We start from the raw sequence: 14829 nt of genomic DNA, 5'->3' as shown, positions 1-14829 counted from the left end.
TTTTGTTCATAATAACTGTAGTTTGACCCTTATCGGCTTTCGTAACTAAAATGTCATCGTTATCCCGTAGAAAACTATGACATTGTTTAGAGCTATTTATAATGTATCTATCTATGTAGCTAATGTACTTCTTTTTGCTAAGAAATCCATATACCGCTTTAGTTACCTCGTTTCTTGTCGATTTAACGAGAGCATTAGGAATCTTAGTGCAATTAATTTCTAGGTTCTTAGTTACATTGATAACAATATTAGTGCGGTCATTTTTATTATTATGTGAGACAGGCAACCCGAATTTATCACCTAAGCTTTAAAAATCTAAAGTGTTCTCTGGAATAATTTTATTACTCAAATTTACTATCCATTTCAATCTGTCAATTTTACTGAAGGGGTTAAGAGAAACATTATTATTTTGTATTAAATTATTGAACTTTTTAATAGCGTTATCCTTTTTCGTTTTATTAAAAATAAACAATTTATGATAATTAAATTCAAAAAATCTGTCGATTAAAGTACGTGGAAGTAAGTCAAACATCCTTTTCTCAATGTTATATAGTTTAGAATGTAAGTACTTTACGTTATAGTTTAAATCTTTAATTTTTAAGTTCAACAATCTAAATCGAGTTCGTCTAGAAAAATAATCAAATTTTTGGTTTACGCTATTACTGTAGAAAATATTCAATTTCAATTTCCTGATGTGTGGTGGAAGTAAATCAAATCTTCTGCAGCAAAGCAAGAAAATTAGTTGATGTTTTGATGTAAAAATCTTCTTCTTGGTATCAATCCATGATTTCAGCAATGATGTGTGGTTAAATCCATAATGATCAGAGATTGTTTGAAAAAAACCATATCTCCGTGTAAGCACCATCATTCGGTCCGTGTGCAATAAAAATCAATAGCAGGTAATCTTGTATCGCCAGTGATGAATAAAATTAAGAAATAATAACTGTGAGACGACCCAACTGGCTTAAATTGATTATTATTATTAATTCGATGTCATATACAAGAAAAGACAACGTTTCGACCTGATTAATAAGGTTTGCACACATTGATTATATTTCGCATTTATCCTTCATACCGTTAGGGTTGTAAGAGATGCCGACGACTAGTAATTTATAGATATGCGCTAGTTGTGTTGGATTGGTCGCGTTGCTAGTCCCTAGATTAGTTACAACTAGAAGATTCCTTATGCTGGTATTACTAACGATAAATGATAAAAACGTCTAATTCTAACAATAAGTTAGATCATTCTCAAAATAGTTAATTATGTAGGTTTTCGCAAGAAATAATGTTAGCGCGACAAAATTAGGGTTTCGACCAATGGCAGGACGTCACACCTATGGTTGGGATCTCAAAAATTCCCCTTGTTCCTCTTTTAACTTTCCTTGTAAAGAAATAGGCGAGAAAAACATTGGTCCAAAAGTTGACTAAATCGGGAATCGAACTCGAGACCTTCCACTTGCCGAGCGAATGCTCTTCCAATTGAGCTATTCAGACACTTACGAAACAATACTTTTCCTAATGCTTTTACCCCCAATCATAATTAGGCCCAGACGCGAATAAACAATAATAAGCATATTAGATCAGCTCTCTTAATATTACACACAATACTATACACCGCCTCTTTCTCGGCCATAGAGCCAAACGTGATGTTAATGCGAAAATTAAGTAAGAAAATTAAAGAATCTGGGAATTTGTATCTTATAGTTGGGATCTCAAAAATTCCCTTTGTTCCTCTTTTATTTCCCCTGTAAAGAAATAGGCGAGAAAAACATTGGTCTGAAAGTTGGCGAAATCAGGAATCGAACACGAATTACATAATAATTTAAATAATAAAATTCATTAAATCAAAACATATTTTATTAATAAACAATAAATGTTTTTTGTATACACACGTAAAATATAAGACTTATTTAGCTGACAGTAAAATTATTTATTGTGTACTTTACTCTCTATAGAATAGTATTTGTTTGTTAATTGATGTCGTTTTCTTATGTGTTTTAATATTTCTTGTAAATAAAATTTCGAATACGAATAAAATCTAATTTTAATATACCTATAATTAATCGTTGTTATAAGATTAATTTTATGTGACACATCTAATATATCAATGTTATCACAATTTAAGTTAGGAAATATAGATGAATCAAGTGCTAATGTATTTTTAACTCTATTTATAACTTTTATATCTAATTGTTTTACAGATAATTCTGTATAACCGTCAGTTACATAATCTAATTTTTTTTCTGTTTCCATGCAAATTTTATAAACAGAAATGGATGACCTAGTTAAACCACCATTAATCAAAAAATCTAAAAAGTTTGCAAATGTTTCAGTATTTACATTATCATGTTCATTATCAAGTTTCTTTAAATTAACTGCACAAGTGTAACAATTGATATTTAACTTCTTCACTATATATCCACTTATGTAATACATGATGTACTCATTTAATTTTGTCATGATTGAAAGTACTAAATTATAAATACATAATTCATTTTTGCTTTCATCTTCGCTTTCATAGTTATCATTAAAATCATTACATATATTCTTTTTCCTTTTGTTCCACTAAAATTGAAATATGCAACCTGATGAATCAGCGTCAAATTTACTGCAGTTAGCATTTTCAGAGTGCTTTATAGTTATGAAGCAATAATTGTCGCATAGCATTTTCAAATTGAAATACGTTAGGGTTATTATTGTGGCCATGGCGACTTCTCATTTTTTAAAATAATAATTCTACATGATCTTGCAAAAATTTATAAGTTAATAAATATTTATAGAATTTATTTTTTTTAAACAATTCTTCTGCCACATCAAACACTGATTGAGCTACGGTAAACCCATAAATAAAAGTTTTTCTCCCACTTTTATGTAATAGTTCTCCTTTTTTATTTTGGAATAAAAATAAATATTTTATATGTTCGTCAACCATATTTTTCAAATATGGTAATTCATGTTAAAAAATTGTTTTTTTGTAGCCTTTTCCAAAAAGATTTTTTGAATTTAAGAAATCAAATAATCTATCGCGCGCGCGATTATTTTAATAAATTTGATCGTATGATCACTATCTTTAAATTCAGCAATTCCTTCTTCTTTAAGAAATTAAATGGCATTTGTCACAGAGGAACTTAAAATATGAGCTGCATATTTCACTTTTATCTTATTTTATTTTCATTGTACACATTGACTACTTAATCTATTTTTAAATTTGAAAATTAATTTATTTTGTAAATCATGTAGTTCAGTTATATATTGCCATTTGATTAAACATTCATTTTCAATTTTGAATTTTTCATAATTAGCGACAGCGTTTGGCGCTAATTTTAACATATAGCAAGGATCCAGTAACACTCGCACTTTATACTTTATTGTAACATGAGGAAAAAAATTATTTATATTTTTATAATCTGGGACATGAAAAGTGGGATATGGAAAGGAAGAGGGAGATAATGGAAAAAAAATATAGTTATAAAAGGACTGGAAATCAAGGAGAGAAAAAGAAGAGAGGGGGTAGAGAAACTGATGAAAGAGATAGATGCGAAGGTAAAGATAATGAAAATAAGGAAAGATAGGAGAGCACAGAGAGAAAGGAAGGGAAAGGTGGTAATAGAATTGAAGAAAGAGGAACAGAAATGGGAGGTGATTGAGAAGAAAAAGAAACTAAGAGGTAGAAAAGAGAGGATCGATGCGGATCTAACGTGGAGAGAAAGGAAGATGAGATGAAAGCTAAGAAAAATAGTGAGAAGAAAAAAGAAAAGAGGAGAGAGGACATGAATAGGAAATGGTATGATAAGAATAGGAGAAAAGTGATGGAGATGGGATGATAAAAAAGAGATTCTGAAAGATGAGAGAAAAAATATAAGGATAGAGGATGTAGGGGAAGAGGGGGGAAGAAAGGAGAAAATAAAGAAATAGAGGAAGATGGAGAGAGAAAGAGGGAAGAGAGGAATAGAGGCTGGAAAGAGACATTTTGGAATGTATGCAGATTTAGGGAACAAGGATAAGAGATAAGGTGGATTTAAGTCATCATCCAGTAGAGGTGGAAATAGAAGGGGAAAGAAGGAAGAGAAGAAATCAACAAGGAGGGATAAAGAGGGGTAAAACGAGGAAGAACGCACAATATTCGAAAGAAAAGTGGGAGAAATAGGGGAAGGAGAGAAAGAGATAAAAAAAGAGTGGAAAAGAATAAAAGAGAAACTGAAAGAGTCGTGGAGAGAGAAAGAGAAAGAAGTAAAGAAAGAAAAGGCGGAGAAGAGAGGATGATGGGATGAGAAGTGCGGAGATGAGATAAAGAAAGTGAGGAGCATGGGGACCTGTCGCAGGTTTCCACCATGTAAAAAAAAGAGGGTAAGAGAGCGTGGATTTTTAAGAGAAAAATGGAAGAGGGGAGAGAAAATGGGTTGGCGAGAAGATGTTGGGAGGAAATGAGAAACAGAGCGAAGGTAGGGAAGGCGGGGTCAGAATGGAAAAGGGAGAGAGAGGAATTTTTCAAAAAAAGAGGATAGAGGATAGAGGATGTGGGGGAGAGAAGGGGAGAGAAAGAAGGATGATATGGGGAGGTTATAAGAAGGAACTTATAGGGGCAAAGGAGGGAAAGACAGGAGAGAATAAAAAGGTCGGAATACAACAGAATTGTATAAGGAGGTCAGAGTGGAAGGGGTGTCAGAATACTTAAGAAAGAATTGGGGAGAAAGCAGATAGAGGAGGGTGGCAAGATTTAGATTGGGAGATGAGATGTTAGGAAACAGGTATTGGGAAGATGAGAAAAAGAAGAAGTGTAGGATATGTAGAGGAGAGGAGTCATGGGAGCATGTATGGGAGAGGTGTAGGAAAATTGGAGAAAAAGGGGAGAATTGGCAGGAGTCAGTGAGGGAAATATTAAGAAAAGAAAAAGATGGGAAATGATGGATAAGAGAGGTAGAAGAGGAGAGAGAGAAGGGAGAAGAAGAGAGGAAGAAAGGAAGTAGTAGAAAGAGGAAGGATGGATAAAGGTATAAAGCACAAAAGGAGAAGAGAGAGATAGAGAAAGATATGATAAAGAAAGTAAAGAAAAGCAAGAAAAACGGAAGTCCCAGGCGGCGTATGTGTGTGTGTGTGTGTGTGTGTGTGTGTATGGGGTGGAAGCTAAGGGGAAATGGCCTATGCAAAGGGCGATTCAAAGCGGATACCCAACCCTCTTTAAAATAAGTAGGTTAAGTTAGTAGTAAATTAAGGTAGTAATAAATTAAGGTAATAATAAGCTAGCATAAGTATTTAATTGTAAGGTTATTGTAGCATAATTGTTTTGTTTTATGATAATTGTATGTATAGTTGTAACCCAAAGAGAATCAAATAAAATTTCTATTTTTCTTTCTATTTTTATAATCTAAATAAAAAATGTTTGCACCTAAAATTTTTAAAGCATTACAATTGCTACTATCGGCATCACAAATCACTGCTTGTATTCTTAATCCTGCTTCTGCAGTTAATATAAAAGCAGTTTCTATTAATTCTGCTAATGTTATTGCAGACATAACATGTTTTAAAAAATAAGCGAGCGGCCACTTCCAGATACCTTTTAAAGAAGTCAACATAAAGACGAATGCTTCTGTAGCCTCTGTATCATATTTTTCTGAATTAACATTATTATTGTAACAAAATTAAACAAATCATATATAGTAGGCCAACTGAACGAGCAAATAAATAAGGTGTAAAAATTTTTTTTTTTATTAATAGTTAAATAATTAAATTAACATTCCGTTACAGAATCGATATAAATTGTAAACGTTTCGACTGCACTACAGTCTTTATCAATACATAAAAGTTAAATATTAAAATACAAAGTTAAATGTTGAAAATACAAAGTTAGTTAAATATTAAAATATAAAATTGAAACGATTCTTCGCTGTTGACCAATAGATATGCAAGGCGATTGGTCTGAGATGCCAAGTTATGCGACATTTGAGCATGCTACGGATATAATACGCGAATTAAATCAATGTCAGAGAAAATTAAAACATCTTTCAACTTACATTATCGTTTTAACAAGTCCTTTTCCCCGATATTTCAAGTGTGTGTTGCGAAGTCTGAATACCAAATGTCAAAATAGAGAGCGTGATGTATTTATTTATTACCAATGTTTTTTCTAAATTATGATTCAGCAAATTTTTTAAGTATGTCAAAATAACTACTGTCTAACAATTCGGTGTCTGTATTTAAATTAATTCCATTTTTCTGTTCTTTAATGTGGATCATTTCAGATATTAGTCTTTTATGGTAGTTCTTTTCGTGATCCATAATTTTAATATTGTCCCAGTCAAATGTATGTTGTTCGTTTAGAATGTGTTCTGTGACAACCGAATGTCTAGCAGAGTCTAATTTAATATTATTTTTATGTTCTTTAAGTCTCGTTCTTAACTGTCTTTTTGTCTGTCCGACATATGTGGCGTCACAATCGTTGCAATTCAATTTATAAATAACATTAGAATTCGTGGGGCAATTATTTTTGTCCTTTTGAACTTTTATGAAGTCATTCAATTTTTTAATGCAACGATATCCTACCACTACGTCAGGTCTTCTTATTGCTGAAGCAACTTTCTCAGATATTGATTCTATATATGGTATGACAAAATATAAAATGTTAGTATTAGTATTATTGGTATCTGTTATATTGTTATTATTAGGCTTGTTAAATTTCTTAGTTGAGAGATTTTTTAATCTGCGTTTTATTTCTGTGAAAATTAGATCAAGAGGATAACCGTTCCTCTTCCGAGACTCTGCTAGACATTCGGTTGTCACAGAACACATTCTAAACGAACAACATACATTTGACTGGGACAATATTAAAATTATGGATCACGAAAAGAACTACCATAAAAGACTAATATCTGAAATGATCCACATTAAAGAACAGAAAAATGGAATTAATTTAAATACAGACACCGAATTGTTAGACAGTAGTTATTTTGACATACTTAAAAAATTTGCTGAATCATAATTTAGAAAAAACATTGGTAATAAATAAATACATCACGCTCTCTATTTTGACATTTGGTATTCAGACTTCGCAACACACACTTGAAATATCGGGGAAAAGGACTTGTTAAAACGATAATGTAAGTTGAAAGATTTTTTAATTTTCTCTGACATTGATTTAATTCGCGTATTATATCCGTAGCATGCTCAAATGTCGCATAACTTGGCATCTCAGACCAATCGCCTTGCATATCTATTGGTCAACAGCGAAGAATCGTTTCAATTTTATATTTTAATATTTAACTAACTTTGTATTTTTAACATTTAACTTTGTATTTTAATATTTAACTTTTATGTATTGATAAAGACTGTAGTGCAGTCGAAACGTTTACAATTTATATCGATTCTGTAACGGAATGTTAATTTAATTATTTAACTATTAATAAAAAAAAAAATTTTTACACCTTATTTATTTGCTCGTTCAGTTGGCCTACTATATATGATTTGTTTAATTTTGTTAAATTATACGAGCCTTTCATTAATTAATTATTATTGTAATCACAAAAATCGATACATTTATGCTCTTTCTTGTTCTATATTAGTTGCTGTTGTAGAGCCATGCCATCAAATATTAAACAACAATCTTTATCTTCATCATTTAATTCTTTTAAGACACATAAAACTTGAGATTGAAAACCTGGTTCTGAATCAACAACAGAAGTCCAGTTTCTTATTGAATATGCATGAGGTAATTTAAATTTTGTTCTGTAAAAATAAAAACATTCTTAGTATATATTCCATTCCTTAAAACGTCATTAAATGCAATCGTCGCGAAACAGATCTTTTGCTAATTGTTCTGTTAAGAGGTCGGTTGCAAATATCAATAACAGCCATTGTTAATGTGTCTATAAAATCATAAGTATACGAAAAATAATATTGAAGATAAGTAAATTAATAAAAATGGACTTACAGCTAAATCGAGTAAGATATTATATTGTGACGTAGAGGCTTTCAGATGTTGATTGCTCGAGATTACAATAACGAATGATTTTTATCTCTCAAAGAGACAACCACACAGCTCAGAAAATAGTTAGTTGTTTATGTTTTTTAACTTTCAAATCTTAGGTAGTCTATGTATCCCCTTCGTGGGTCGCGGCCTTGCCGTGGCGAAGGGGCTCACCCTTTGCAAGAGGATAGTCTTGCAAGAGGTGCTAACAACGACCCGTACCTCTTGAGGTACACTTGCCCGCAGTTTCTGGGACGTGTCCTCCGTTTCTGGGGGCTCTCCTCGGGGTGTGAAAGCCTTCCACATCCTGGGAAGACGGGGCCCACTTCTCCGTTAGAGCTTCGGCTCGTATGTAGTAAGGGATGGCGACCTGGAATTCAAACGCCCGGTGGCATAGCACCGTAAGGAGAGGGGACTGCACGGCGTCTCGGCGCTTCCCCTTCTACCATGCTATGCGACCTGGTAAGCATACCGGGTAGACGGCTTCCGCCGTCGGGGTTTTCCTGCTTTTCGTCCCGGAGAGAAGTCTTGTCTGGGGGTTTTCCTGGGGGAGTCTCCCCCGGGGTCTGGGGTGGGTGCTTTGGCGATGGAGGCCGCCGGGGTGGGATGATGTACGTGCGTGGCTATCCGAGGGGCTTTGCCCGGAGGGTTGTCTTGAGGGGCTTAGCCCGGAGGGGGCCATACCGATCGGTCCTTGGAACCCACTCGTGGAGTGGTTTCCGAGGACAGGGAGGTGCTTCAGGGTGCTAATGGAGAGCCTGGCTCTCGTCTCAGTGTTTCTGGGGTAGGCCGTACCCAGGCCGCTCGGACGTCTCCGAGGCAGGGCTGGGTCGGCGGAGGCGGCCACGCGTGGTTACCCGAGGGGCATAGCCCGGAGGGTTTACTTAAAGAGCGTTGCCCGGAGGGAGCCACGCGGGTCAGCTGTCGAGACCGCTCGGGCATTTCCGAGGCGGGGCTCGACGGCGAGCTGGGTGTCGCAGAGTGCTGGTTAGAGAGCGTGGCTCTCGTCCCAGCGTCCCTGCGACGGGTTACTCCTAATCCGCTCGAACGTCTCCAAGTCCGGGTCGGGAGTAGCGGAGAAGGCGAGTCGCGGTTACCCAAAGGGCGTAGCCCGGAGGGGTTACCTAAGGAGTATAGCCCGGAGGGTACCGCAGCCGCCTGCCGCTGGGGCCGCTCGGACGTTTCCGAGGCAGGGCCCGGCGGCGAGAGATGGTATCCCCGGTCGGTCGGGACCGTTACTCTTTCCGAACCGACCGACCGGAGAGGCGCTTGCTCCTTGTTGAACGTCTTCGACGAGAGGCGACACGGTATTGCTGGTCGCCATGGCGGGCAAGGTTGGGCCGGAGAGCGGCGACCCAACCCCAACCGTCTATGGAGCCCCCCGGGTGGCGCCGCCCGCTACGGTGCTCGCATTGTCGGAGGTGCGAGACCCCTGAAAACCCGCGGGAGCGTTAAAACTCCCGCGGGCGTGTAGGGGGCTCGGGGTCCTGTGCCGGGGTGCGGTATCTCCCCGACCAGTGGCGTATGTCCTCTCCTCTGGGGAACTTAATTTGGCCTCGATTCGGCCGCAACCAGGGGGATTTTCCTTTGGCAGAAGGGGTCCGGCCGACCAGAGTCGCTCCCCCCCCCCCCCAATTCTACCGAGGTCTCCGAAAAAAAGGTTCCGGGACTTATATGTCCCTAGCCCCCCCCGAAGATCTCATCCTACATTTAACTAAATGCAGGTATGATGGGCGCGCACCCCACCCGATCCCCGACGCCCCTATCGGACGAATAATCGTCCGCGGTGGGCGCCGAGGAAAGAGGAGGCACGCCCCTATCTGTTTGTTGGGTTTCCTCCTCTTTGTTGCTGTCCTCAGCCTCTCCCTCCCTCCTCCCACTCCCTTCTCCTTTCTCCCTTCCTCTCTCTATCTCGCTCTCTTTCTTCTTTTTGCCGCAATACTTTCTCACAGAAGGAGGAGGAAGCCCTCCATGCATCTTCGCTTTCCGTTCTCCCGCATAGGCAACACAGTTCTCAAGTGTGTGCTGAACGGTGTCCCGATGGTGGCCGCAATGGTGGCAACGTGTGGTGCGTTTCTTTCCTATTCGACTCAGGTACTCACCGAAGCAACCATGCCTGGTGAGCACCTGAGTCATGCGATATGTTACACCCCCATTCGCCCTGCCTAGCCATTGCTCCAGGCAGGGCTGGATGGCCCCGACGGTGCGTTGTCCAGGGAGACTAGGATCTTCCAGTCTCCTGGACCAATTCTCGATAAGTCGCCGTCGGGTGTGGACCCTCAGATTACGCCGGATACTGTCCGTCACAATGACACCCTCCTTTTGCAGCCCGCGTGTACGTTTATACACTTCCGTGTACATGCGGGCTAGCAATTCGATGGGAGGCACTCCGGAGAGTACCCCCGCTGCCGTCCAGCTAACTGTACGGAACCCCCTGCACACCCTGTTGGCGACCCGTTTCTTCAGCTGGTGCAGTGAATCCCGCAGCTTCCGGGTCGCCTTCAGTTTTTCTGCCCATACAGGGGCTCCATACATTATCATTGCGTAGACAGTCCCGGCGTATAATCGGCAAATCCTTTTGTCGGGTCTCCCGAGATTTGGCAAAAGCCGACATAGGGCCATCACGGCCCTGTCTACCCTTGAAGTTATCCGGCGAAAGTGCTCGCCGAATGTTTATTTACCATCCAGGTGGAGACCCAGGTATTTTATTTGGGTCCCCACCTCTATGGGGGTGTTTTCCACCCTTATCGTTGTTTTGGGTAGCGCCCCTATCCTCTTTCTATGAAAGAAGACAGCCTCCGTCTTTTGAGACGCCACCCTCAGACCGATATCTTTTATTGTCCGCACCACACGCGCCACAGCCAGGTTGGCACGTCCCGTCGCTTTTCCCCAGGTGTCTCCCCCGGCCAGTATCAGTGTGTCATCGGCATAACAGATTGCCTGACAGCCAGGGTGGAGGGCAGTTCTCAGGGCGATGTCGTACGCCAAGTTCCACATTAGTGGTCCCAATACGGATTCCTGTGGGACCCGGCACGACATCCCCCTGCATCGCTCCTCGGCGTTTCTGTCTATGTAGGCCAATTGCCTGTCCCGGAAATAGTCCGCCACTATAGACACCAGGTATGGGGGAACCCTGTGATATTTCAGGGATTTCCCCACCCGGTGCCATGGCAGGGTGTTGAAGGCATTCGATTTGTCTAAGGATATCGCCAACAACACCCCGCTTTCCTTTGTTACGGCCTCCGCGACCGAGCGAATTGTAATATCGCGTCGACTGTTGATCGCCCGGCCCGGAAGCCGTATTGCTTGTCATTCAACTGCGGACCATTTCGGGACAGATGGTAGACGAGGCGGTCCGCGATGATCCTTTCTAATATTTTTCCCGCCTCGTCTAGCAGACATATTGGCCTATACGCCAAGGGCGACTCTTTTGGCTTGCCCTTCTTTAGAAGAAGGACTATGTTGGCCTTCTTCCACACCTGGAGAAAGGAGCCAGTTTTGAGACACTCGTTATACAAGTGCCTCATGGGCTCTGCTAGATCCTTAAAAGCGAGGGCCCATACCTTTCCGTGGACGCCATCAGATCCAAGGGCTTTTCCCCTTTTGATTTTCCTGACGGCGTCCCTCAACTCTCCTCTCGTGACTCTCATTTCATTTTTATCCCACTCCTGCTCCCGCGTCTGTATTTGGTGATCGCCATCGATCTGCGGGAACAGGGTGTCTATAACTTCTTGTACGAGATGAGGGTCCATAGTCTCCGTTAATAGGGCCGTCCCTCCTTTTAGTTTGTTTAAAACCATTCTATAGGGGTGACCCCATGAATCCCTGTCTAGAAAGGAGAGTAGTTTCTCCCATGCCTTCGCTTTCGCCTGCCTTATGGAGATGCGTAAGGTGTTGCGTGCCTTCTTGTATGCATCCCGCGCATCCTCCAGGCTTTCCGAATCTAGCAGCGCGTACCTTTTTCTCCGCTGTATCCTTCTCCTTGCCCGGTCGCAGGATCTGCTGAGTTCCGCGAGATCCTCCGACCACCAGTAGGCCTACTTACGGGGCCTGTTCCTTACTTGGGGCATGGCTACGTCACATGCTTGCGTGATGATGTTCTGTAACTATGCTCTTTGTTCCTCTAGGTTCTCTCTTTAAGAACTATCCACTATTAATGCCGCGATTATTGCGGCCAGAAGCATCCTCGTCCATCTTCCTCAGGGCCCATCTTCTGGAGCTGGCTTCCCTGAGCAGGCGGCGCTCTAAGATCTCCTTTGTGAAAGTGGAAACGGAGAATGTGATGTATCTGTGATCAGAATCTGTCTCCCTCTCCGTCTCCACCCTCCAACCGTGTATCAATCTTCTGGCAGTGCGGGTCACCCATGTCAGGTCTACTATAGACCCGCCCTGCCTCCTTCAACACGTCTCCTTCTTTCCTACGTTAAGGAGGTCAAGCCTGCTTTGCGCCGCCTATTCATACACTTTACCGCCCCGCCAATCGGTGCGCGGGAAACCCCACACCATGTTTTTGGCGTTAAAGTCCTCCGCCACCACCAAGGAGCCGGTGGAGTGCATGTTTATTTGCCGCTCCAGGGTCCTTAGCTTCTCGCCAAATCTCCTTTTTTCTATATTTGGCGAGATATACACTGATATAATGGTGATGGGCCCCCAACATGCCACCACAAAACCGTTTCCTTTATTTATGAGGTTTAGCGGTGGCGAATCGGATGCGTTCCTCCTGACAATTGCAGCCAAGCCGTCCCCTCTTACAACCCAGTTCTTGTTGTTGGCAGGTGGGTTATACGGCTCGGCTACAATTGCTACGCCGCAGGACTTCTCGCACATTGTTTGTGTTAAGAGGTCCTGGGCGTTTCTTGCATGGTTCACGTTGGCCTAGATTATTTTAGTCGCGGCCATCGTGAACCATTTTTCCTCCTCGCGTTCCGATGCCACTTTCATGGCATCGGACTCTTCTCTAACTTCTCCCTTTCTTCCTCTGGTTCTCAGAACTCTTTGCTGTTTTGAGAGTTCCTCCAAACCCCTTGTAGTTTTTTCTTCCCGTGGCCTTACCAATCTATTTAAGAGGATTCCCTTTTTCCCCCTATGCACCGATACACACGCTTTGCCTCCCATCCAGTGGTTAGCTGGGAGACCCTTGCTGCTGCAAATTGTGCAGTGCGCCGATGTATCGCAGTCTTTGGCCGTATGTCCTGCTTGGCCGCAGCGGTAGCAAGTATCGCTACGGTCCACTTTGTTAGGGCATCAGGCCCTGACATGTCCCCCCTCCAGGCACTTGAAGCATTAGGGGGGGCGCGCCTCCAACAAATCTATGCGAGTACGCGCCCACCCTATTTTAACTTGGCCTTTCTTGGCCAGATTATTTGCTGCAGCGAGTGGGCGTCTGACCCAAGCAATCCCTGTTCCACCTGAGGTCTTTTTGATGTCGCCCACTCTCACCTCTTCCCATTCACAACCTCCCTCATCGGCAACTACGCTTCTGATATTAGAGGGGGTCGCTGAGTCGTCCAGCTCTCTGATTCTGATTTCAGCCGACTTGGTGGGACGCTGTACTCTGACTCCCTCCTTGTCTACCAGAGCCGCTTTAAGCCTTCTCGCGAGATTGTCTGCCAGCTCTTGGCTTTTTTCGCCTGGTATCTCATACATGAGGGCCCCTGTTATGGCTCTCTTTATCTTGACATCATCCTTGATGCCAAGGTCCTCCAAGTCAGGGGGACGAGGAGAACGCGAGGGTAGGGTGGACGTGTATGTGGAGAAGGTGGACAACGCAATGCAGGAGCTGACGTGGCGAGTCTCGGAGCTCACACGCAGGGCGTGTGTGCAGTTTGGCGAGGAGACGGCGCCCTCCGGACCCGGAAAAGAAGTCCGGATCCGGGGGACGCAGACGCCCTCTGGTTTCGGAAAAGAAGTCCGAAACCAGAGGACGCAGACGCCCTCTGATCTCGATAGAAGATATCGAGATCAGGGGACACAGGTGGAGATCGCAGAGGCGATGGAGGTCGACCTCCCGGCGCCGGGGGCGGTGGAGGTTAGGCTGGGGGAAATATCCTCCGGACTGGCAACCACCGCGGACCGGCTGGGAGCGATCAAAAGACGCCTCTGCGAATTGGAGGGGAGAGGTAGGGCCCGGGAGGCCCTTATAGGGGAAGAAAGGGAGGGGGCTCATACCGCTGCCACCATCACCACATGGGCGGAGGTGGCGAGAAGAAGGAGCAGGAGGACGAAAGGAGGATCCACTGATGGTGGCAAAGCCACCAGCGGTGAGGAGAGGGGAAAGAGAGGGGTGACGGGGGGAAGCGTCGCTGGAGACGGGGGGCGACCGTCGCGAACGCAATGGGGGCCGCGAGGTGTTATCGGTGTATTTTCCCAGGACATACCTGGCGCCGATGCACCTCGCGGGTGGACAGGGGTAGCCGCTGCTACCGCTGCGGCTTCCTTGCCCACAGGATGGCGGAGTGCCGGTCCGGCCCGAGGTGTCCACTATGCGTGGACTTCCTCCGGCCAGCCCGGCAGCGACACAGGCTCGGGGAGCGGGGGTGTCTCGTGGCACCACCTGCGGGGCCTAAGGGTGGGGGTCGTCCTTCCCCTTTCCCGCCGTCGGCGGTCGCGGCCAAAGCTGCGTCCGCTAACGGCGGCGGGGATCGGGGGAGGGGGACCCAAAAAACCCCGACATCGTCAAATGCCGGGTGAGAGTGTCGGGGGGGACGTGGGTGCGCCTAGGCGTACCCTCTCCTCCCCCACGCTCTTTGAGAGGGTGGGGCCTCCCTGGCTGCGGGTGAACTCTGACCCCTAGGGGAAGGAGGGAGGCCGCAGTCGGGGGGACCTAGGGAAGGGGGGCCACGTATCTCCTGCGGGTGGACTTTAGTCCT

At 43.3% G+C, this 14829-nt stretch overlaps 1 protein-coding gene across 1 annotated transcript; it reads right to left on the bottom strand.

The window, feature by feature from the left end:
- Positions 1-12412: 12412 nt before the first annotated feature.
- Positions 12413-12787, bottom strand: LOC146723581 (uncharacterized). Its single transcript, XM_085481615.1, has one exon. It carries the CDS (start codon positions 12785-12787, stop codon positions 12413-12415), a length of 375 nt encoding a protein of 124 aa, XP_085337741.1.
- Between the last annotated feature and the right edge of the window lie 2042 nt (positions 12788-14829).

The sequence above is a fragment of the Nylanderia fulva genome, unplaced genomic scaffold (genome assembly GCF_048542155.1).
Source record: "Nylanderia fulva isolate GAGA-0341 unplaced genomic scaffold, ASM4854215v1 Scaffold185, whole genome shotgun sequence".
Classification (NCBI taxonomy): Eukaryota; Metazoa; Arthropoda; class Insecta; order Hymenoptera; family Formicidae; genus Nylanderia; species Nylanderia fulva.
The sequence above is the reverse complement of the archived record's forward strand: the minus strand, read 5'-3'. Positions and strand labels throughout refer to the sequence as shown.

What these genes read in the sequence shown, in the direction of transcription:
- LOC146723581 (XM_085481615.1), bottom strand. Translation starts at nt 12,787, where the DNA reads ATGTGCGAGAAGTCCTGCGGCGTAGCAATTGTAGCCGAGCCGTATAAC.